Source organism: Pseudorasbora parva, chromosome 4 (genome assembly GCF_024679245.1).
Source record: "Pseudorasbora parva isolate DD20220531a chromosome 4, ASM2467924v1, whole genome shotgun sequence".
Lineage (NCBI taxonomy): Eukaryota > Metazoa > Chordata > Actinopteri > Cypriniformes > Gobionidae > Pseudorasbora > Pseudorasbora parva.
Window position 1 is genome coordinate 11,057,029 of NC_090175.1, and position 22,631 is coordinate 11,079,659.

The window sequence follows — 22,631 nt, forward strand, 5'->3', positions numbered from 1 at the left end:
AAATAATTTTGTTGATGTTCTAGTTGTACTACCAGTTGTATCGCTGGAGGTAGTGTAAGAGGGAGTCAATGAAGTAAAAACAGAAGTTGTAGATTTTGGACTTGTGTTAATTGATGAACTTGTGATATTTGTTATGAGTGATGAGAAGGCTGTTGTTGGTCTTGAAGACATTTCAGCTGCAGTAAAAGTTATATTCTCCAAGGCAATTGAAGAAGTGGCTGAAGTTAAATTCTGAAATGTTTTTTCAGTTGTACTAACAATTGTGCTTGAAGTTGTTGTGGTTGGTGTTGTTGTTTCAGTTGTGCTTGAAGTTGTTGTGGCTGGTGTTGTTGTTTCAATTGTGCTTGCAGTTGTTGTGGCTGGTGTAGTTGTTTCAGTTGTGCTAACAGTTGTACTCGCAGTTGTTGTGGCTGGTGTAGTTGTTTCAGTTGTGCTAACAGTTGTACTCGCAGTTGTTGTGGCTGGTGTAGTTGTTTCAGTTGTGCTTGCAGTTGTTGTGGCTGGTGTAGTTGTTTCAATTGTGCTTGAAGATGTTGTGGCTGGTGTAGTTGTTTTAGTTGTGCTTGCAGTTGTTGTGGCTGGTGTAGTTGTTTCAATTGTGCTTGCAGTTGTTGTGGCTGGTGTAGTTGTTTCAATTGTGCTTGAAGTTGTTGTGGCTGCTGTAGTTGTTTCAGTTGTGATAACAGTTGTACTCGCAGTTGTTGTGGCTGGTGTAGTTGTTTCAGTTGTGCTAAGAGTTGTACTTGCAGTTGTTGTGGCTGGTGTAGTTGTTTCAGTTGTGCTTGCAGTTGTTGTGGCTGGTGTAGTTTCAGTTGTACTCGCAGTTGTTGTGGCTGGTGTAGTTGTTTCAGTTGTGCTTGCAGTTGTTGTGGCTGGTGTAGTTGTTTCAGTTGTACTCGCAGTTGTTGTGGCTGGTGTAGTTGTTTCAGTTGTGCTTGCAGTTGTTGTGGCTGGTGTAGTTGTTTCAGTTGTGCTTGCAGTTGTTGTGGCTGGTGTAGTTGTTTCAGTTGTGGTTGCAGTTGTTGTGGCTGGTGTAGTTGTTTCAATTGTGCTTGCAGTTGTACTCACAGTTGTTGTGGCTGGTGTAGTTGTTTCAGTTGTACTCGCAGTTGTTGTGGCTGGTGTAGTTGTTTCAGTTGTGGTTGCAGTTATTGTGGCTGGTGTAGTTGTTTCAATTGTGCTAACAGTTGTACTCGCAGTTGTTGTGGCTGGTGTAGTTGTTTCAGTTGTGCTTACAGATGTTGTGGCTGCTGTAGTTGTTTCAGTTGTGCTAACAGTTGTACTCGCAGTTGTTTTGGCTGGTGTAGTTGTTTCAGTTGTGGTTGCAGTTGTTGTGGCTGGTGGAGTTGTTTCAATTGTGCTAACAGTTGTACTCGCAGTTGTTGTGGCTGGTGTAGTTGTTTCAGTTGTGCTTGCAGTTGTTGTGGCTGGTGTAGTTTTTTCAGTTGTGCTTGCAGTTGTTGTGGCTGGTGTAGTTGTTTCAGTTGTGCTAACAGTTGTACTCGCATTTGTTGTGGCTGAGGATGTTTCTGTTATTATTGGTCCTGGTGTCATTGTTTCAGTTGTAATAACAGTTGTGCTCTCAGTTGTTGGGGCTGGTGTTGTTGCTTCAGTTGTACTTGCAGTTGTGTTCTCAGTTGTTGGGGCTGGTGTTGTTGCTTCAGTTGTACTTGCAGTTGTGCTCTCAGTTGTTGGGGCTGGTGTTGTTGCTTCAGTTGTACTTGCAGTTGTGCTCTCAGTTGTTGGGGCTGGTGTTGTTGCATCAGTTGTACTTGCAGTTGTGCTCTCAGTTGTTGTGGCTGGTGTTGTTGCAACAGTTGTACTGGCAGTTGTGCTCTCAGTTGTTGTGGCTGGTGTTGTTGCTTCAGTTGTACCGGCAGTTGTGCTTTCAGTTGTTGTTGCTTCAGTTGTACTGGCAGTTGTGCTTTCAGTTGTTGTGGGTGTTGTAGTTGATTCAGTTGTGCTTGCAGTTGTTGTGGCTGGTGTTGTTGCATCAGTTGTACTTGCAGTTGTGCTCTCAGTTGTTGTGGCTGGTGTTGTTGCTTCAGTTGTACTTGCAGTTGTGCTCTCAGTTGTTGTGGCTGGTGTTGTTGCATCAGTTGTACTGGCAGTTGTGCTTTCAGTTGTTGTTGCTTCAGTTGTACTGGCAGATGTGCTTTCAGTTGTTGTGGGTGTTGTAGTTGATTCAGTTGTGCTTGCAGTTGTGCTCTCAGTTGTTGTGGCTGGTGTTGTTGCTTCAGTTGTACTAGCAGTTGTGCTTTCAGTTGTTGTGGCCGGTGTTGTTGCTTCAGTTGTACTAGCAGTTGTGCTTTCAGTTGTTGTGGATGGTGTAGTTGCTTCAGTTGTACTAGCAGTTGTGCTTTCAGTTGTTGTGGCTGGTGATGTTGCTTCAGTTGTACTAGCAGTTGTGCTTTCAGTTGTTGTGGCTGGTGTTGTTGCTTCAGTTGTACTGGCAGTTGTGCTTTCAGTTGTTGTGGCTGTTGTAGTTGCTTCAGTTGTGCTTGCAGTTGTGCTCTCAGTTGTTGTGGCTGGTGTTGTTGCTTCAGTTGTACTAGCAGTTGTGCTTTCAGTTGTTGTGGCTAGTGTTGTTGCTTCAGTTGTTCTAGCAGTTGTGCTTTCAGTTGTTGTGGATGGTGTAGTTGCTTCAGTTGTACTAGCAATTGTGCTCTCAGTTGTTGTGACTGGTGTTGTTGCTTCAGTTGTGCTCTCAGTTGTTGTGGCTGGTGTTGTTGCTTCAGTTGTACTAGCAGTTGTGCTTTCAGTTGTTGTGGCTGGTGTAGTTGCTTCAGTTGTACTAGCAGTTATGCTCTCAGTTGTTGTGTCTGGTGTTGTTGCTTCAGTTGTACTAGCAGTTGTGCTCTCAGTTGTTGTGACTGGTGTTGTTGCTTCCGTTGTACTTGCAGTTGTGCTTTCAGTTGTGGCTGGTGTAGTTGCTTCAGTTGTACTAGCAGTTGTGCTCTCAGTTGTTGTGGCTGGTGTTGTTGCTTCAGTTGTACTAGCAGTTGTGCTTTCAGTTGTTGTAGCTGGTGTTGTTGCTTCAGTTGTACTAGCAGTTGTGCTTTCAGTTATTGGGGCTGGTGTAGTTGCTTCAGTTGTAATAGCAGTTGTGCTCTCAGTTGTTGTGGCTGGTGTTGTTGCTTCAGTTGTTCTAGCAGTTGTGCCTTCAGTTGTTGTGGCTGGTGTTGTTGCTTCAGTTGTGATCTCAGTTGTTGTGGATGGTTTTGTTTCTTCAGTTGTACTAGCAGTTGTGCTTTCAGTTATTGGGGCTGGTGTAGTTGCTTCAGTTGTACTCTCAGTTGTTGTGGCTGGTGTTGTTGCTTCAGTTGTACTAGCAGTTGTGCTTTCAGTTGTTGTGGCTAGTGTAGTTGCTTCAGTTGTACTCTCAGTTGTGCTTTCAGTTGTTGTGGCTGGTGTAGTTGCTTGAGTTGTACTAGCAGTTGTGCTCTCAGTTGTTATGGTTGGTGTTGTTGCTTCAGTTGTACTAGAAGTTGTGCTCTCAGTGGTTGTGGCTGGGGTTGTTGCTTCAGTTGTGCTCTCAGTTTTTGTGACTGGTGTTGTTGCTTCAGGTGTGCTCTCAGTTGTTTTGTCTGGTGTTGTTGCTTCAGTTGAACTAGCAGTTGTGCTGTCAGTTGTTGTGGCTGGTGTTGTTGCTTCAGTTGTACTAGCAGTTGTGCCTTCAGTTGTTGTGGCTGGTGTTGTTGCTTCAGTTGTGCTTTCAGTTGTTGTGACTGGTGTTGTTGCTTCAGTTGTGCTCTCAGTTGTTGTAGCTGGTGTAGTTGCTTCAGTTGTACTAGCAGTTGTGCTTTCAGTTGTTGTGGCTGGTGTTGTTGCTTCAGTTGTGCTCTCAGTTGTTGTGACTGGTGTTGTGGCTTCAGTTGTACTAGCAGTTGTGCTTTCAGTTGTTGTGGCTGGTGTTGTTGCTTCAGTTGTGCTCTCAGTTGTTGTAGCTGGTGTTGTTGCTTCAGTTGTACTAGCAGTTGTGCTTTCCGTTGTTGTGACTGGTGTTGTTGCTTCAGTTGTGCTCTCAGTTGTTGTGATTGGTGTTGATGCTTCAGTTGTGCTTTCAGTTGTTGTGACTGCTGTTGTTGCTTCAGTTGTACTCTCAGTTGTTGTGACTGGTGTTGTTGCTTCAGTTGTAATAGCAGTTGTGCTTTCCGTTGTTGTGACTGGTGTTGTTGCTTCAGTTGTACTAGCAGTTGTGCTTTCCGTTGTTGTGACTGCTGTTGTTGCTTCAGTTGTGCTCTCAGTTGTTGTGGCTGGTGTTGTTACTTCAGTTGTAATAGCAGTTGTGCTTTCCGTTGTTGTGACTGGTGTTGTTGCTTCAGTTGTACTAGCAGTTGTGCTTTCCGTTGTTGTGACTGGTGTTGTTGCTTCAGTTGTGCTCTCAGTTGTTGTGATTGGTGTTGTTGCTTCAGTTGTGCTTTCAGTTGCTGTGACTGGTGTTGTTGCTTCAGTTGTACTCTCAGTTGTTGTGACTGGTGTTGTTGGTTCAGTTGTGCTCTCAGTTGTTGTGACTGGTGTTGTTGCTTCAGTTGTGCTCTCAGTTGTTGTGACTGGTGTTGTTGCTTCAGTTGTGCTCTCAGTTGATGTGGCTGGTGTTGTTGCTTCATTTGTACTAGCAGTTGTTCTGGCTGGTGTTTTTAATTCAGTTGTGCTTTCCGTTGTTGTGGCTGGTGTTGTTGCTTCAGTTGTGCTCTCAGTTGTTGTGACTGGTGTTGTTGCGTCAGTAGTGATTTCAGTGGTTGTGTCTGGTGTTGTTGCTTCAGTTGTTGTGACTGGTGTTGTGATTTCAGTTGTTGTTACTGGTGTTGTTGTTTCAGTTGTGCTTTCAGTTGTTGTGACTGGTGTTGTTGCTTCAGTTGTGCTCTGAGTTGTTGTGGCTGGTGTTGTTGCTTCAGTTGTGATTTCAGTTGTTGTGGCTGGTGTTGTTGCTTCAGTTGTGATTTCAGTTGTTGTGACTGGTGTTGTTGCTTCAGTTGTGATTTCAGTTGTTGTGACTGGTGTTGTTGCTTCAGTTGTGCTCTCATTTATTGTGACTGGTGTTGTTGCTTCAGTTGTGCTCTCAGTTGTTGTGACTGGTGTTGTTGCTTCAGTTGTGCTCTCAGTTGTTGTGACTGGTGTTGTTGCTTCAGTTGTGCTCTCAGTTGTTGTGACTGGTGTTGTTGCTTCAGTTGTGCTCTCTGTTGTTGTCACTGGCGTTGGTGCTTCAGTTGTACTAGCAGTTGTGCTTTCAATTGTTATGGCTGGTGTTGTTGCTTCAGTTGTACTAGCAGTTGTGCTTTCAATTGTTGTGGCTGGTGTTGTTGCTTCAGATGTGCTCTCAGTTGTTGTGACTGGTGTTGTTGCTTCAGTTGTGCTCTCAGTTGTTGTGACTGGTGTTGTTGTTTCAGTTGTGCTCTCAATTGTTGTGACTGGTGTTGTTGTTTCAGTTGTGCTTTCAGTTGTTGTGGCTGGTGTTGTTGCTTCAGTTGTGCTCTCAGTTGTTGTGACTGGTGTTTTTGCTTCAGTTGTGCTATCAGTTGTTGTGATTGGTGTTGTTGCTTCAGTTGTGCTCTCAGTTGTTGTGGCTGGTGTTGTTGCTTCAGTTGTGCTCTCAGTTGTTGTGGATGGTGTTGTTGCTTCAGTTGTACTTTCAGTTGTTGTGACTGGTGTTGTTGCTTCAGTTGTGCTCTCAGTTGTTGTGACTGGTGTTGTTGTTTCAGTTGTGCTCTCAATTGTTGTGAATGGTGTTGTTGCTTCAGATGTGCTTTCAGTTGTTGTGACTGCTGTTGTTGCTTCAGTTGTGCTCTCAGTTGTTGTGACTGCTGTTGTTGCTTCAGTTGTGCTCTCAGTTGTTGTGACTGGTGTAGTTGCTTCAGTTGTACTAGCAGTTGTGCTTTCAGTTGTTGTGGCTGGTGTTGTTGCTTCAGTTGTGCTCTCAGTTGTTGTGACTGGTGTTGTTGCTTCAGTTGTTGCTTTAGTTGTTGTGATTGGTGTTGTTGCTTCAGTTGTGCTCTCAGTTGTTGTGGCTGGTGTTGTTGCTTCAGTTGTGCTCTCAGTTGTTTTGGCTGGTGTTGTTGCTTCAGTTGTGCTCCCAGTTGTTGTGAATGGTGTTGTTGTTTCATTTGTGCTCTCAGTTGTTGTGAGTGGTGTTGTTGCTTCAGTTGTGATTTCAGTTGTTGTCACTGGCGTTGGTGCTTCAGTTGTACTAACAGTTGTGCTTTCAGTTTTTATGGCTGGTGGTGTTGCTTCAGTTGTACTAGCAGTTGTGCTTTCAGTTGTTGTGGCTGGTGTTGTTGCTTCAGATGTGCTCTCAGTTGTTGTGACTGGTGTTGTTGTTTCAGGTGTGCTCTCAGTTGTTGTGACTGGTGTTGTTGTTTCAGTTGTGCTCTCAATTGTTGTGACTGGTGTTGTTGTTTCAGTTGTGCTTTCAGTTGTTGTGGCTGGTGTTGTTGCTTCAGTTGTGCTCTCAATTGTTGTGATTGGTGTTGTTGCTTTAGTTGTGCTCTCAGTTGTTGTGACTGGTGTTGTTGCTTCAGTTGTGCTCTCTGTTGTTGTCACTGGCGTTGGTGCTTCAGTTGTGATTTCAGTTGTTGTGACTGGTGTTGTTGCTTCAGTTGTGCTCTCATTTGTTGTGACTGGTGTTGTTGCTTCAGTTGTGCTCTCTGTTGTTGTGACTGGTGTTGTTGCTTCAGTTGTGCTCTCAGTTGTTGTGACTGGTGTTGTTGCTTCAGTTGTGCTCTCAGTTGTTGTGACTGGTGTTGTTGCTTCAGTTGTGCTCTCTGTTGTTGTCACTGGCGTTTGTGCTTCAGTTGTACTAGCAGTTGTGCTTTCAGTTGTTGTGGCTGGTGTTGTTGCTTCAGATGTGCTCTCAGTTGTTGTGACTGGTGTTGTTGTTTCAGGTGTGCTCTCAGTTGTTGTGACTGGTGTTGTTGTTTCAGTTGTGCTCTCAATTGTTGTGACTGGTGTTGTTGTTTCAGTTGTGCTTTCAGTTGTTGTGGCTGGTGTTGTTGCTTCAGTTGTGCTCTCAATTGTTGTGATTGGTGTTGTTGCTTCAGTTGTGCTTTCAGTTGTTGTGACTGGTGTTGTTGCTTCAGTTGTGCTCTCAGTTGTTGTGACTGGTGTTGTTGCTTCAGTTGTGCTCTCAGTTGTTGTGACTGGTGTTGTTGCTTCAGTTGTGCTTTCAGTTGTTGTGATTGGTGTTGTTGCTTCAGTTGTGCTCTCAGTTGTTGTGGATGGTGTTGTTGCTTCAGTTGTGCTCTCAGTTGTTGTGACTGGTGTTGTTGTTTCAGTTGTGCTCTCAGTTGTTGTCACTGCTGTTGTTGTTTCAGATGTGCTCTCAGTTGTTGTGACTGGTGTTGTTGCTTCAGTTGTGCTTTCAGTTGTTGTGACTGGTGTTATTGCTTCAGTTGTGCTCTCAGTTGTTGTGACTGGTGTTGTTGCTTCAGTTGTTCTCTCAGTTGTTGTGACTGGTGTTGTTGTTTCAGTTGTCCTTTCAGTTGTTGTGGCTGGTGTTGTTGCTTCAGTTGTGCTCTCAATTGTTGTGATTGGTGTTGTTGCTTCAGTTGTGCTTTCAGTTGTTGTGACTGGTGTTGTTGCTTCAGTTGTGCTCTCAGTTGTGGTGACTGGTGTTGTTGCTTCAGTTGTGCTCTCAGTTGTTGTGGCTTGTGTTGTTGCTTCAGTTGAGCTCCCAGTTGTTGTGACTGGTGTTGTTGTTTCAGTTGTGATCTCAGTTGTTGTGAGTGGTGTTGTTGCTTCAGTTGTGAATTCAGTTGTTGTCACTGGCGTTGGTGCTTCAGTTGTACTAGCAGTTGTACTTTCAGTTGTTATGGCTGGTGTTGTTGCTTCAGTTGTACTAGCAGTTGTGCTTTCAGTTGTTGTGGCTGGTGTTGTTGCTTCAGATGTGCTCTCAGTTGTTGTGACTGGTGTTGTTGTTTCAGTTGTGCTCTCAATTGTTGTGACTGGTGTTGTTGTTTCAGTTGTGCTTTCAGTTGTTGTAGCTGGTGTTGTTGCTTCAGTTGTGCTCTCAATTGTTGTGATTGTTGTTGTTGCTTCAGTTGTGCTTTCAGTTGTTGTGACTGGTGTTGTTGCTTCAGTTGTGCTCTCAGTTGTTGTGACTGGTGTTGTTGCTTCAGTTGTGCTCTCAGTTGTTGTGACTGGTGTTGTTGCTTCAGTTGTGCTTTCAGTTGTTGTGATTGGTGTTGTTGCTTCAGTTGTGCTCTCAGTTGTTGTGGCTGGTGTTGTTGCTTCACTTGTGCTCTCAGTTGTTGTGGATGGTGTTGTTGCTTCAGTTTTGCTCTCAGTTGTAATGACTGGTGTTGTTGTTTCAGTTGTGCTCTCAGTTGTTGTGACTGCTGTTGTTGTTTCAGTTGTGCTCTCAGTTGTTGTGACTGGTGTTGTTGCTTCAGTTGTGCTCTCAGTTGTTGTGACTGGTGTTGTTGTTTCAGTTGTGCTCTCAGTTGTTGTGACTGCTGTTGTTGTTTCAGTTGTGCTCTCAGTTGTTGTGACTGGTGTTGTTGCTTCAGTTGTGCTTTCAGTTGTTGTGATTGGTGTTGTTGCTTCAGTTGTGCTCTCAGTTGTTGTGACTGGTGTTGTTCTTTCAGTTGTGCTCTCAATTGTTGTGACTGGTGTTGTTGTTTCAGTTGTGCTCTCAGTTGTTGTGGCTGGTGTTGTTGCTTCAGTTGTGCTCTCAATTGTTGTGATTGGTGTTGTTGCTTCAGTTGTGCTTTCAGTTGTTGTGACTGGTGTTGTTGCTTCAGTTGTGCTTTCAGTTGTTGTCACTGGTGTTGTTGCTTCAGTTGTGCTCTCAGTTGTTGTGACTGGTGTTGTTGCTTCAGTTGTGCTTTCAGTTGTTGTGATTGGTGTTGTTGCTTCAGTTGTGCTCTCAGTTGTTGTGGCTGGTGTTGTTGCTTCAGTTGTGCTCTCACTTGTTGTGGATGGTGTTGTTGCTTCAGTTGTGCTCTCAGTTGTAGTGACTGGTGTTGTTGTTTCAGTTGTGCTCTCAGTTGTTGTGACTGCTGTTGTTGTTTCAGTTGTGCTCTCAGTTGTTGTGACTGGTGTTGTTGCTTCAGTTGTGCTCTCAGTTGTTGTGACTGGTGTTGTTGTTTCAGTTGTGCTCTCAGTTGTTGTGACTGCTGTTGTTGTTTCAGTTGTGCTCTCAGTTGTTGTGACTGGTGTTGTTGCTTCAGTTGTGCTGTCAGTTGTTGTGATTGGTGTTGTTGCTTCAGTTGTGGTCTCAGTTGTTGTGACTGGTGTTGTTCTTTCAGTTGTGCTCTCAATTGTTGTGACTGGTGTTGTTGTTTCAGTTGTCCTTTCAGTTGTTGTGGCTGGTGTTGTTGCTTCAGTTGTGCTCTCAATTGTTGTGATTGGTGTTGTTGCTTCAGTTGTGCTTTCAGTTGTTGTGACTGGTGTTGTTGCTTCAGTTGTGCTCTCAGTTGTTGTGACTGGTGTTGTTGCTTCAGTTGTGCTCTCAGTTGTTGTGACTGGTGTTGTTGCTTCAGTTGTGCTTTCAGTTGTTGTGATTGGTGTTGTTGCTTCAGTTGTGCTCTCAGTTGTTGTGGCTGGTGTTGTTGCTTCAGTTGTGCTCTCAGTTGTTGTGGATGGTGTTGTTGCTTCAGTTGTGCTCTCAGTTGTTGTGACTGGTGTTGTTGTTTCAGTTGTGCTCTCAGTTGTTGTGACTGGTGTTGTTGTTTCAGTTGTGCTCTCAGTTGTTGTGACTGGTGTTGTTGCTTTAGTTGTGCTCTCAGTTGTTGTTACTGGTGTTGTTGCTTCAGTTGTGCTCTCAGTTGTTGTGACTGGTGTTGTTGTTTCAGTTGTCCTTTCAGTTGTTGTGGCTGGTGTTGTTGCTTCAGTTGTGCTCTCAATTGTTGTGATTGGTGTTGTTGCTTCAGTTGTGCTTTCAGTTGTTGTGACTGGTGTTGTTGCTTCAGTTGTGCTCTCAGTTGTGGTGACTGGTGTTGTTGCTTCAGTTGTGCTCTCAGTTGTTGTGACTGGTGTTGTTGCTTCAGTTGAGCTCCCAGTTGTTGTGACTGGTGTTGTTGTTTCAGTTGTGATCTCAGTTGTTGTGAGTGGTGTTGTTGCTTCAGTTGTGCTCTCGGTTGTTGTGACTGGTGTAGTTGCTTCAGTTGTGCTCTCAGTTGTTGTGGCTGGTGTTGTTGCTTCAGTTGTGCTCTCAGTTGTTGTGGCTGGTGTTGTTGCTTCAGTTGTGCTTTCAGTTGTTGTGATTGGTGTTGTTGCTTCAGTTGTGCTCTCAGTTGTTGTGGCTGCTGTTGTTGCTTCAGTTGTGCTTTCAGTTGTTGTGACTGGTGTTGTTGCTTCAGTTGTGCTCTCAGTTGTTGTTACTGTTGTTGTTGCTTCAGTTGTGCTCTCAGTTGTTGTGACTGGTGTAGTTGCTTCAGTTGTGCTCTCGGTTGTTGTGACTGGTGTAGTTGCTTCAGTTGTTGCTTCAGTTGTGCTCTCAGTTGTTGTGGCTGGTGTTGTTGCTTCAGTTGTGCTCTCAGTTGTTGTGGCTGCTGTTGTTGCTTCAGTTGTGCTTTCAGTTGTTGTGATTGGTGTTGTTGCTTCAGTTGTGCTCTCAGTTGTTGTGGCTGCTGTTGTTGCTTCAGTTGTGCTTTCAGTTGTTGTGATTGGTGTTGTTGCTTTAGTTGTGCTCTCAGTTGTTGTGGATGGTGTTGTTGCTTCAGTTGTGCTCTCAGTTGTTGTGACTGGTGTTGTTGCTTCAGTTGTACTAGCAGTTGTGCTTTCAGTTGTTGTGGCTGATGTTGTTGCTTCAGTTGTGATCTCAGTTGTTGTGGCTGGTGTAGTTGCTTCAGTTGTACTAGCAGTTGTGCTTTCAGTTGTTGTGGCTGGTGTTGTTGCTTCAGTTGTGCTCTCAGTTGTTGTGGCTGGTGTTGTTGCTTCAGTTGTGCTCTCAGTTGTTGTCACTGTTGTTGGTGCTTCAGTTGTATTATCAGTGGTGCTTTCAGTTGTTGTGGCTGGTGTTGTTGCTTCAGTTGTACTAGCAGTTGTGCTTTCAGTTGTTGTTGCTGGTGTTGTTGCTTCAGTTGTGCTCTCAGTTGTTGTGGCTGGTGTTGTTGCTTCAGTTGTGCTCTCAGTTGTTGTTACTTCTGTTGTTGCTTCAGTTGTACTAGCAGTTGTGCTTTCAGTTGTTGTGGCTGGTATTGTTGTTTCAGTTGTGCTTTCAGTTGTTGTGACTGGTTTTGTTGCTTCAGTTGTGCTCTCAGTTGTTTTGACTGGTGTTGTTGCTTCAGTTGTGCTCTCAGTTGTTGTGGCTGGTGTTGTTGCTTCATTTGTGCTCTCAGTTGTTGTGGCTGGTGTAGTTGCTTCAGTTGTACTAGCAGTTGTGCTTTCAGTTGTTGTGGCTGGTGTTGTTGCTTCAGTTGTGCTTTCAGTTGTTGTGACTGGTGTTGTTGCTTCAGTTGTGCTTTCAGTTGTTGTGACTGGTGTTGTTGCTTCAGTTGTGCTTTCAGTTGTTGTGACTGGTGTTGTTGCTTCAGTTGTGCTCTCATTTTGTGTGACTGGTGTTGTTGCTTCAGTTGTGCTCTCAGTTGTTGTCACTGGTGTTGTTGCTTCAGTTGTACTAGCAGTTGTGCTTTCAGTTGTTGTGGCTGGTGTTGTTGCTTCAGTTGTACTAGCAGTTGTGCTTTCAGTTGTTGTGACTGCTGTTGTTGCTTCAGTTGTGCTCTCAGTTGTTGTGACTCGTGTAGTTGCTTCAGTTGTACTAGCAGTTGTGCTTTCAGTTGTTGTGGCTGGTGTTGTTGCTTCAGTTGTGCTCTCAGTTGTTGTGGCTGGTGTTGTTGCTTCAGTTGTACTAGCAGTTGTGCTTTCAGTTGTTGTGACTGGTGTTGTTGCTTCAGTTGTGCTCTCAGTTGTTGTGGCTGGTGTTGTTACTTCAGTTGTTATAGCAGTTGTGCTTTCCGTTGTTGTGACTGGTGTTGTTGCTTCAGTTGTGCTCTCAGTTGTTGTGACTGGTGTTGTTGATTCGGTTGTGCTTTCAGGTTTTGTGATTGGTGTTGTTGCTTCAGTTGTGCTCTCAGTTGTTGTGGCTGGTGTTGTTGCTTCAGTTGTACTAGCAGTTGTGCTTTCAGTTGTTGTGGCTGGTGTTGTTGCTTCAGTTGTTATAGCAGTTGTGCTTTCAGTTGTTGTGGCTGGTGTTGTTGCTTCAGTTGTACTAGCAGTTGTGCTTTCACTTGTTGTGGCCGGTGTTGTTACTTCAGTTGTGCTCTCAATTGTTGTGGCTGGTGTTGTTGCTTCAGTTGTGCTCTCAGTTGTTGTGGCTGGTGTTGTTACTTCAGTTGTAATAGCAGTTGTGCTTTCCATTGTTGTGGCTGGTGTAGTTGCTTCAGTTGTGCTCTCAGTTGTTGTGACTGGTGTTGTTGCTTCAGTTGTGCTCTCAGTTGTTGTGGCTGGTGTTTTTGCCTCAGTTGTTGTGGCTGGTGTGGTTGCTTCAGTTGTGCTCTCAGTTGTTGTCACTGGTGTTGTTGCTTCAGTTGTACTAGCAGTTGTGCTCTCACTTGTTGTGACTGGTGTAGTTGCTTCAGTTGTTCTCTCAGTTGTGGCTGGTGTTGTTGCTTCAGTTGTACTAGCAGTTGTGCTCTCAGGTGTTGTGACTGGTGTTGTTGCTTCAGTTGTGCTCTCAGTTGTTGTGACTGGTGTAGTTGCTTCAGTTGTGCTCTCAGTTGTGGCTGGTGTTGTTGCTTCAGTTGTACTAGCAGTTGTGCTCTCAGGTGTTGTGACTGGTGTAGTTGCTTCAGTTGTGCTCTCAGTTGTTGTGACTGGTGTAGTTGCTTCAGTTGTGCTCTCAGTTGTTGTGACTGGTGTTGATGCTTCAGTTGTTGTGGCTGTTGTTGTTGCTTCAGTTGTGCTCTCAATTGTTGTGGCTGGTGTTGTTGCTTCAGTTGTGCTCTCACTTGTTGTGACTGGTGTTGTTGCTTCGGTTGTGCTCTCCATTGTTGTGTCTGGTGTTGTTGCTTCAGTTGTGCTCTCAGTTGTTGTGACTGGTGTTGTTGTGCTCTCAGTTGTTGTGGCTGGTGTTGTTGCTTCAGTTGTACTAGCAGTTGTGCTTTCAGTTGTTGTGACTGGTGTTGTTGCTTCAGTTGTGCTCTCAGTTGCTGTGGCTGGTGTTGTTGCTTCAGTTGTTGTAACTGGTGTTGTTTCTTCAGTTGTGCTTTCAGTTGTTGTGGCTGGTGTTGTTGCTTCAGTTGTACTAGCAGTTGTGCTTTCAGTTGTTGTGGCTGGTGTTGTTGCTTCCGTTGTGCTCTCAGTTTTTGTGGCTGGTGTTGTTGCTTCAGTTGTAATAGCAGTTGTGCTTTCCGTTGTTGTGACTGGGGTTGTTGCTTCAGTTGTGCTCTCAGTTGTTGTGACTGGTGTTGTTGCTTCAGTTGTGCTTTCAGTTGTTGTGACTGGTGTTGTTGCTTCAGTTGTTCTCTCGGTTGTTGTAACTGGTGTTGTTGCTTCAGTTGTGCTCTCATTTGTTGTGACTGGTGTTGTTACTTCAGTTGTAATAGCAGTTGTGCTTTCCGTTGTTTTGACTGGTGTTGTTACTTCAGTTGTGCTCTCAGTTGTTGTGACTGGTGTTGTTGCTTCGGTTGTGCTCTCCTTTGTTGTGACTGGTGTTGTCGATTCAGTTGTGCTTTCAGTTGTTGTGACTGGTGTTGTTGCTTCAGTTGGGCTTTCAGTTGTTTTGACTGGTGTTGTTGCTTCAGTTGTGCTCTCAGTTGTTGTGACTGGTGTTGTTGTTTCAGTTGTGCTTTCAGTTGTTGTGACTGATGTTTTTGCTTCGGTTGTGCTCTCAGTTGTTGTGGTTGGTGTTGTTCCTTCAGTTGTGCTCTCAGTTATTGTGGCTGGTGTTGTTGCTTCAATTGTAATAGCAGTTGTGCTTTCCGTTGTTGTGACTGGTGTTGTTGCTTCGGTTGTGCTTTCAGTTGTTGTGGCTGGTGTTGTTCCTTCAGTTGTGCCCTCAGTTGTTGTGGCTGGTGTTGTTACTTCAATTGTAATAGCAGTTGTGCTTTCCGTTGTTGTGACTGGTGTTGTTGCTTCAGTTGTGCTCTCAGTTGTTGTGACTGGTGTTGTTGCTTCAGTTGTGCTCTCAGTCGTTTTGACTGGTGTTGTTGCTTCAGTTGTGCTCTCAGTTGTGGTGACTGGTGTTGTTGTTTCTGTTGTGCTTTCAGTTGTTGTGACTGGTGTTGTTGCTTCAGTTGTGCTTTCAGTTGTTGTGGCTGGTGTTGTTGCTGCAGTTGTGCTCTCAGTTGTTGTGGCTGGTGTTGTTGCTTCAGTTGTGCTTTCAGTTGTTGTGACTGGTGTTGTTGCTTCAGTTGTTGTGACTGGTGTTGTTGCTTCAGTTGTGCTCTCAGTTGTTGTGACTGGTGTTGTTGCTTCAGTTGTGCTCTCAGTTGTTGTTGCTGGTGTTGTTACTTCAGTTGTAATAGCAATTGTGCTTTCCGTTGTTGTGACCGGTGTTGTTGCTTCAGTTGTGCTCTCAGTTGTTGTGGCTGGTGTAGTTACTTCAGTTGTGCTCTCAATTGTTGTGACTGGTGTTGTTGCTTCAGTTGTGCTCTCAGTTGTTGTGACTGGTGTTGTTGCTTCAGTTGTGCTCTCAATTGTTGTGACTGGTGTTGTTGCTTCAGTTGTGCTCTCAGTTGTTGTGGCTGGTGTAGTTGCTTCAGTTGTACTCTCAATTGTTGTGACTGGTGTTGTTGCTTCAGTTGTGCTCTCAGTTGTTGTGACTGGTGTTGTTGCTTCAGTTGTGCTCTCAATTGTTGTGACTGGTGTTGTTGCTTCAGTTGTGCTTTCAGTTGTTGTGACTGGTGTTGTTGCTTCAGTTGTGCTCTCAGTTGTTGTGACTGGTGTAGTTGCTTCAGTTGTGCTCTCAATTGTTGTGACTGGTGTAGTTGCTTCAGTTGTGCTCTCAGTTGTTGTGACTGGTGTTGTTGCTTCAGTTGTGCTCTCAGTTGTGGCTGGTGTTGTCGCTTCAGTTGTGCTCTCAGTTGTTGTGACTGGTGTTGTTGCTTCAGTTGTGCTCTCAGTTGTTGTGGCTGGGGTTGTTGCTTCAGTTGTGCTTTCAGTTGTTGTCACTGGTGTTGTTGCTTCAGTTGTGCTCTTAGTTGTTGTGACTGGTGTTGTTGCTTCAGTTGTGCTCTCAGTTGTTGTAGCTGGTGTTGTTGATTCAGTTGTGCTTTCAGTTGTTGTGACTGGTGTTGTTGCTTCAGTTGTGCTTTCAGTTGTTGTGGCTGGGGTTGTTGCTTCAGTTCTGCTTTCAGTTGTTGTGGCTTGTGTTGTTGCTTCAGTTGTGCTCTCAGTTGGTGTCACTGGTGTTGTTGCTTCAGTTGTGCTCTCAGTTGTGGCTGGTGTTGTTGCTTCGCTTGTGCTCTCTGTTGTTGTGACTGGTGTTGATGCTTCAGTTGTGCTCTCAGTTGCTGTCACCGGTGTTGTTGCTTCAGTTGTGCTCTCAGTTGTTGTGGCTGGTGTTTTTGCTTCAGTTGTGCTCTCAGTTGTTGTGACTGGTGTTGTTGTTCCAGTTGTGCTTTCAGTGTTTGTGACTGGTGTTGTTGCTTCAGTTGTGCTCTCAGTTGTTGTCACTGGTGTTGTTGCTTCAGTTGTGCTCTCAGTTGTTGTCACTGGTGTTGTTGCTTCAGTTGTGCTCTCAATTGTTGTGACTGGTGTTGTTGCTTCAGTTGTGCTCTCAGTTGTTGTGACTGGTGTAGCTTCTTCAGTTGTGGCTGGTGTTGTTGCTTCAGTTGTGCTCTCCGTTGTTGTGGCTAGTTTTGTTGTTTCAGTTGTGCTTTCATTTGTTGTGACTGGTGTAGTTGCTTCAGTTGTGCTCTCAGTTGTTGTGACTGGTGTTGTTGCTTCAGTTGTGCTCTCAATTGTTGTGACGGGTGTTGTTGCTTCAGTTGTGGCTGGTGTTGTTGCTTCAGTTGTGCTTTGAGTTGTTGTGACTGGTGTTGTTGCTTCAGTTGTGCTCTCAGTTGTGGCTGGTGTTGTTGCTTCAGTTGTGCTCTCAGTTGTTGTGACTGGTGTTGTTGCTTCAGTTGTGCTCTCAGTTGTTGTGGCTGGTGTTGTTGCTTCAGTTGTGCTCTCAGTTGTTGTGACTGGTGTTGTTGCTTCAGTTGTGCTTTCAGTTGTTGTGGCTGGGGTTGTTGCTTCAGTTGTGCTTTCAGTTGTTGTGGCTGGTGTTGTTGCTTCAGTTGTGCTCTCAGTTGTTGTCACTGGTGTTGTTGCTTCAGTTGTGCTCTCAGTTGTGGCTGGTGTTGTTGCTTCAGTTGTGCTCTCAGTTGTTGTCACCGATGTTGTTGCTTCAGTTGTGCTCTCAGTTGTGGCTGGTGTTGTTGCTTCAGTTGTGCTCTCAGTTGTTGTCACCGGTGTTGTTGCTTCAGTTGTGCTCTCAGTTGTTGTGGCTGGTGTTGTTGCTTTAGTTGTGATCTCAGTTGTTGTGACTGGTGTTGTTGCTTCAGTTGTGCTTTCAATTGTTGTGGCTGGTGTTGTTGCTTCAGATGTGCTCTCAGTTTTTGTGGCTGGTAATGTTGCTTCAGATGTGCTCTCAGTTGTTGTGGCTGGTGTTGTTACTTCAGTTGTAATGGCAGTTGTGCTTTCCGTTGTTGTGACTGGTGTTGTTGCTTCAGTTGTGCTTTCAGTTGTTGTGACTGGTGTTGTTGCTTCAGTTGTGCTCTCAGTTGTTGTGACTGGTGTTGTTGTTTCAGTTGTGCTCTCAGTTGTTGTGTCTGGTGTTGTTGTTTCAGTTGTGCTTTCAATTGTTGTGACTGGTGTAGTTGCTTCAGTTGTGCTCTCAGTTGTTGTGTCTGGTGTTGTTGTTTCAGTTGTGCTCTCAGTTGTTGTGGCTGGTGTTGTTGTTTCAGTTGTGCTCTCAGTTGTTGTGACTGGTGTAGTTGTTTCAGTTGTGCTCTCAGTCGTTGTGACTGGTGTAGTTGCTTCAGTTGTGCTCTCAGTTGTTGTGGCTGGTGTTGTTTCAGTTGTGCTCTCAATTGTTGTGACTGGTGTTGTTGCCTCAGTTGTGCTTTCAGTTGTTGTGACTAGTGTTGTTGCTTCAGTTGTGGCTGGTGTTGTTGCTTCAGTTGTGCTCTCAGTTGTTGTCACTGGTGTTGTTGCTTCAGTTGTTGTCACTGGTGTTGTTGCTTCAGTTGTGCTCTCAGTTGTTGTGACTGGTGTAGTTGTTTCAGTTGTGCTCTCAGTTGTTGTGTCTGGTGTTGTTGTTTCAGTTGTGCTTTCAGTTGTTGTGGCTGGTGTAGTTGCTTCGGTTGTGCTCTCAATTGTTGTGACTGGTGTTGTTGCTTCAGTTGTGACTGGTGTTGTTGCTTCAGTTGTACTCTCAGTTGTTGTGGCTGGTGTTGTTGCTTCAGTTGTGCTCTCAGTTGTTGTGGCTGGTGTTTTTGCCTCAGTTGTTGTGGCTGGTGTTGTTGCTTCAGTTGTGCTCTCAGTTGTTGTGACTGGTGTAGTTGTTTCAGTTGTGCTCTCAGTTGTTGTGTCTGGTGTTGTTGTTTCAGTTGTGCTTTCAGTTGTTGTGGCTGGTGTAGTTGCTTCGGTTGTGCTCTCAATTGTTGTGACTGGTGTTGTTGCTTCAGTTGTGACTGGTGTTGTTGCTTCAGTTGTACTCTCAGTTGTTGTGGCTGGTGTAGTTGCTTCAGTTGTGCTCTCAGTTGTTGTGACTGGCGTTGTTGCTTCAGTTGTGCTCTCAGTTGTTGTGGCTGGTGCTTTTGCCTCAGTTGTTGTGGCTGGTGTAGTTGCTTCAGTTGTACTCTCAGTTGTTGTGGCTGGTGTAGTTGCTTCAGTTGTGCTCTCAGTTGTTGTGACTGGCGTTGTTGCTTCAGTTGTGCTCTCAGTTGTTGTCACTGGTGTTGTTGCTTCAGTTGTACTAGCAGTTGTGCTCTCAGTTGTTGTGACTGGTGTACTTGCTTCAGTTGTGCTCTCAGTTGTGGCTGGTGTTGTTACTTCAGTTGTACTAGCAGTTGTGCTCTCAGGTGTTGTGACTGGTGTAGTTGCTTCAGTTGTGCTCTCAGTTGTTGTGACTGGTGTAGTTGCTTCAGTTGTGCTCTCAGTTGTGGCTGGTGTTGTTGCTTCAGTTGTACTAGCAGTTGTGCTCTCAGTTGTTGTGACTGGTGTAGTTGCTTCAGTTGTGCTCTCAGTTGTTGTGACTGGTGTTGTTGCTTCAGTTGTTGTGGCTGTTGTTGTTGCTTCAGTTGTGCTCTCAGTTGTTGTGGCTGTTGTTATTGCTTCAGTTGTGCTTTCAGTTCTTGTGACTGGTGTTGTTGCTTCAGTTGTGCTCTCAGTTGTTGTCACTGGTGTTGTTGCTTCAGTTGTGCTCTCAGTTGTGGCTTGTGTTGTTGCTTCAGTTGTGCTCTCAGTTGTTGTCACTGGTGTTGTTGTTTCAGTTGTGCTCTCAGTTGTTGTCACTGGTGTTGTTGCTTCAGTTGTGCTCTCAGTTGTTGTGGCTGTTGTTGTTGCTTCAGTTGCACGTTCAGTTGTTGTGACTGGTGTTGTTGCTTCAGTTGTGCTCTCAGTTGTTGTGGCTGTTGTTGTTGCTTCAGTTGCTCTAGCAGTTGTGGCTGGTGTTGTTGCTTCAGTTGTGCTCTCAGTTGTGGCTGGTGTTGTTGCTTCAGTTGTGCTCTCAGTTGTTGTGGCTGTTGTTGTTGCTTCTGTTGCCCTAGCAGTTGTGGCTGGTGTTGTTGCTTCAGTTGTGCTCTCAGTTGTCACTGGTGTTGTTGCTTCAGTTGTGCTCTCAGTTGTCACTGGTGTAGTTGTTTCAGTTGTGCTCTCAGTTGTTGTGACTGGTGTTGTTGCTTCAGTTGTGCTCTCAGTTGTTGTCACTAGTGTTGTTGCTTCAGTTGCACTAGCAGTTGTGCTCTCAGTTGTTGTGACTGGTGTAGTTGCTTCAGTTGTGCTCTCAGTTGTGGCTGGTGTTGTTGCTTCAGTTGTTGTCACTGGTGTTGTTGCTTCAGTTGTGCTAGCAGTTGTGCTTTCAGTTGTTGTGGCTGATGATGATTCTTTTAGTGTTTCTGTTACACTAGTAGTGGATGTTTCATCTGTAGCTGCTGTTGAAGCATCCATAGTTCCAGAGAATATACCTACTAAAATAATATAAATTTGTTACTTTCTACACTGTAAAAAAATCAAGATCATCAAAATAAAGTGTTACCAAAATTTTATATAACTGTCAATAACTAGGAATCTATTTGAAGTTTTTTTAGTACAGGGTACATACATACTTACTTCCACCCTAAAACATAAACACTTTTTCATCCAATTAAAATCTGTTTACAATCTACACACTACAAAGTCATGTATCAGATTTCTCCTTTTTACTAATTTACACTAAATTTACATGCATCATTTACACACATCAAAGTCATTTAACTCTTTACATATCAAACGCTCACAAAACATGGTTTACAATTCAGGTGATAGAGGGCACTATAAGCTAAGAATGTCTTCAGAAATGTTAACTCTATCCTTAGTATCTCCTGACTTAAGTTTTTGAAGTGATAAAAAACAAAAACCCTTTTAAATAATTTAATAATAATAAATCACTTACTGATACAAATCCATATAATAATGAATGTTCTCATCTCCATCCTGGAAATGGTCAAGTGGCGAAGAAGAGTCTGCAAAAAAGAAAGATATCACTGAAGATTTACACACAAACACATTTTCCATTATCAAAGATATGTTGGTGGAACAACTGTTTTCTACTTCAATAAACCTATATTAAAAACAGTATTTTAATTTTGTAACAATTTCCCAAAATATTACACAGCATCAGAAATAATAGGCAAGTATCTGTAACTCTCTGTAATTTCTCTAAATGAATGTAGTTGCTAATTAACACTGCAAACTAAACACACTCTTATGTTGCGAAACAGATCCCTATTCACCGCATAATGAAGCACTGTAGTGTATTAGTAATGCACCAAAACTACAAGTGTTCTCTGTTGATTTAATAACAAATTCATCTGTAGATAGACAAATACATGAATGAAAATACATGTTTCTCATGTTCTTTAATCTTGTTCTTCAAAGTTCTTTAATAACAAGTTTAGTTGTATAACGATGAATTTTCACCCAATAAAATAAAAGAAATAAGTGAATAAATACATTTGCATCAGTGCTGAATGGTGAAAGTGGACATTGTCCCACACAACTACACTATTTTGTTCAATTTGCGATTTCGCAATTTTTGGAGCCTTTCTTGTGTGTCTCCAAGACAGTGTTGTGTGCCACAGCACCAGTGGATTTCTGGACTTGTGGATTGCAGCACTTGTTGTCCAGGAACATTGATTGTGGCACAATTGGTACAATTGATTGTGGCACAACTCTCTGTCCAGCTTCCCTCAAGGAAAGACCATCTTTCATGACATGGTCAATTAGTTTGGCTCTGATTTTATCACCTAAATCCTCAACTCTTCTTGCTACATCTCTACCTATACCATCTATTCCTTTCCACTCATCTCTTTCTACATCTTCCATTGTTCCTCTCCCGCTCAATATTACCCTTCCTCTCCAAAACCTCTCACACTTACACCTCTTCCTTTTCCCATTATTTTTTTTTTTTTATAGACTTTGTAATTGAGATTTTGAATTGAAATGTCCTGTGGTGTGTGTATTACTAACTCAGTAAATATTTATTTGAGGCTAATTGAGAACATTCAAAGTGCAACTGAGAATTTAACAATTTATTTATTTAACAATTTATTCATTCATTCATTCATTCATTCATTCATTCATTCATTCATTCATTCATTCATTCATTTATTTATTATTATTATTATTATTATTATTATTATTATTATTATTATTATTATTATTATTATTATTATTATTATTTGTTTTGGGGAGGGGGGGTCATTGTGATTTTTGTAAAAAAACAATTTAAAAAAGCTTTGATTTTTTTTCTGATAATTAAAGTTTTTGTTGGCTGTATGAACTACTGTGAAATCATTTTGTGCACAGTGTTTTGAGTCAATGCACACACACTGTATAAAAAAAAAAAAAAAAAAAAAAAAAAATTATGTTTCCAATTGAAAATTTTCTAGTGACTGATCACATCTACATTTTTTCAGATGTGAATTGCTAAAATTCAATTTGGCCAACTGAAAAATGTAGATGTGATCAGTCACTAGAAAATATTCAATTGGAGACATTAATTTGATTTTTACAGTGTATGAAACAATGCATATGATTTGTATTTCGCATGAAATTAAGGATAATTAACTAATTAATTATCTGTTTAGGACAATTACAAAGTGTTCAGATCACCGTGGTAACTGTAACTGTTTTGAGAGCACTGATCTGAGTTAGGAGAAATGTTTCTTGAACTTTTTAAACTAACAGACTGCAGCAAATCTAGACAATTAATTTTATTTTATTAGCTTATTTCCAATTATATAAATTTAGTGTGTGACAATTTCATGCTTTCTTTATACTTAACACAAATATCTTTAATAAAATATAAAAATGCCCTTACCAATCCTTCAGCAATTATATTGAACTATGAAAAGAAAATTGGTAATCCACTGTTGCCTCAAGCGCTTCAAGAGTAAGTTAAGCAGTGCTCAAGCTTTAGACTCCCATGCCAATACTGCCTTTTAAATAGTGTGTGATGACGTACCAAGTGTTTTTGTGTCTTTTCTTTTTTATTGAACTACATCAATGGAATGCCTCTTGGCAATGACTGTGAATTTTTTTTTTTTTTTTGTATTCACCGCTATGCATTGTTTGCACGGCAGTATATTACAGCTGTAATGATGATGCTGAAAAGAAAGAATTCCCTTGTTTATAAATAGAAGCTGTTAAGCAACTTGAAAAGCCCTGTCTCCAAAAGGTTGATGATTACAATATAAATGTGACAATAGTATATTTATATTTTATATTTTATATTTATACTAAAAAAATGCTATTTATTTATTTATTTATTTATTTATTTATTTATTTATTTATTTATTTATTTATTTATTTTTTTATTTTTTTTACATTTTACACTTATGATCTTAATCACATAAACGTCACACACCTGTGTGTGATAGGTGCGTAGGAGAGCAGGACAAAAAAAAGTCCAATTATCAACAAATTAAAAGAGAAGTACCGCACTCTATCAACTTGCAATTAAATGTGATTTATTATCGCAACGTGCGATATTCCTCATGCCTGAGGAAGATTGAAAGATCGAAAGGTTGCGATAATAAATCACACTTATGATCTTGACATTATTATATATTGACATTAAAAAACTAAAATAAAAAGGTGTTAAATAATAATAATTTAGATAATCATTTTATTCTTTTTAAATGATACAGGAAAAATTTATGCAAGCCTACTTTTATAGTGTTCTTTGAATTAAATAAAATAATTTGCAACTATATACAAAAAACTGGAGGACTTGGATTGATGTCAAGTTTTCATTTAGATAATAAGCACATATTCATGCGCATTTATATATTTCTTACGTCAAACGTTCATGCTTGCTACACATGCGAGATGTCAGAAGACACCTGGTTAGCCAAAGCATTCTTTACATTCACTGATTCTGGGAAAGTCTTTAAATTTTGAAAGTGCTCAATGGTTAATCTCCTAGTTCTGATTGACTATAAACATATAAAGCAGAGTATGAACTTGCAATATTTCTTCATTAATCTGTCTTCCAGTTT

At 42.5% G+C, this 22,631-nt stretch overlaps 1 protein-coding gene across 1 annotated transcript; it reads right to left on the reverse strand.

The window, feature by feature from the left end:
* Positions 1-28: 28 nt before the first annotated feature.
* On the reverse strand, positions 29-20,454 carry LOC137073768 (mucin-2-like). The gene is made up of 19 exons (XM_067442476.1): positions 20,214-20,454; positions 19,523-19,592; positions 18,463-18,706; positions 18,082-18,132; positions 17,445-17,985; positions 16,918-17,264; positions 15,286-16,071; positions 14,269-14,727; positions 12,888-13,443; positions 10,225-10,913; positions 9,547-9,627; positions 8,851-8,979; positions 6,486-6,660; positions 5,842-6,059; positions 5,631-5,787; positions 4,528-4,565; positions 1,374-4,023; positions 259-1,337; positions 29-43 (listed from the first exon to the last, which is right to left on the reverse strand). The coding sequence occupies exons 1-19, from the start codon at positions 20,452-20,454 to the stop codon at positions 29-31; spliced, it is 8,526 nt and encodes a 2,841-aa protein (XP_067298577.1).
* Between the last annotated feature and the right edge of the window lie 2,177 nt (positions 20,455-22,631).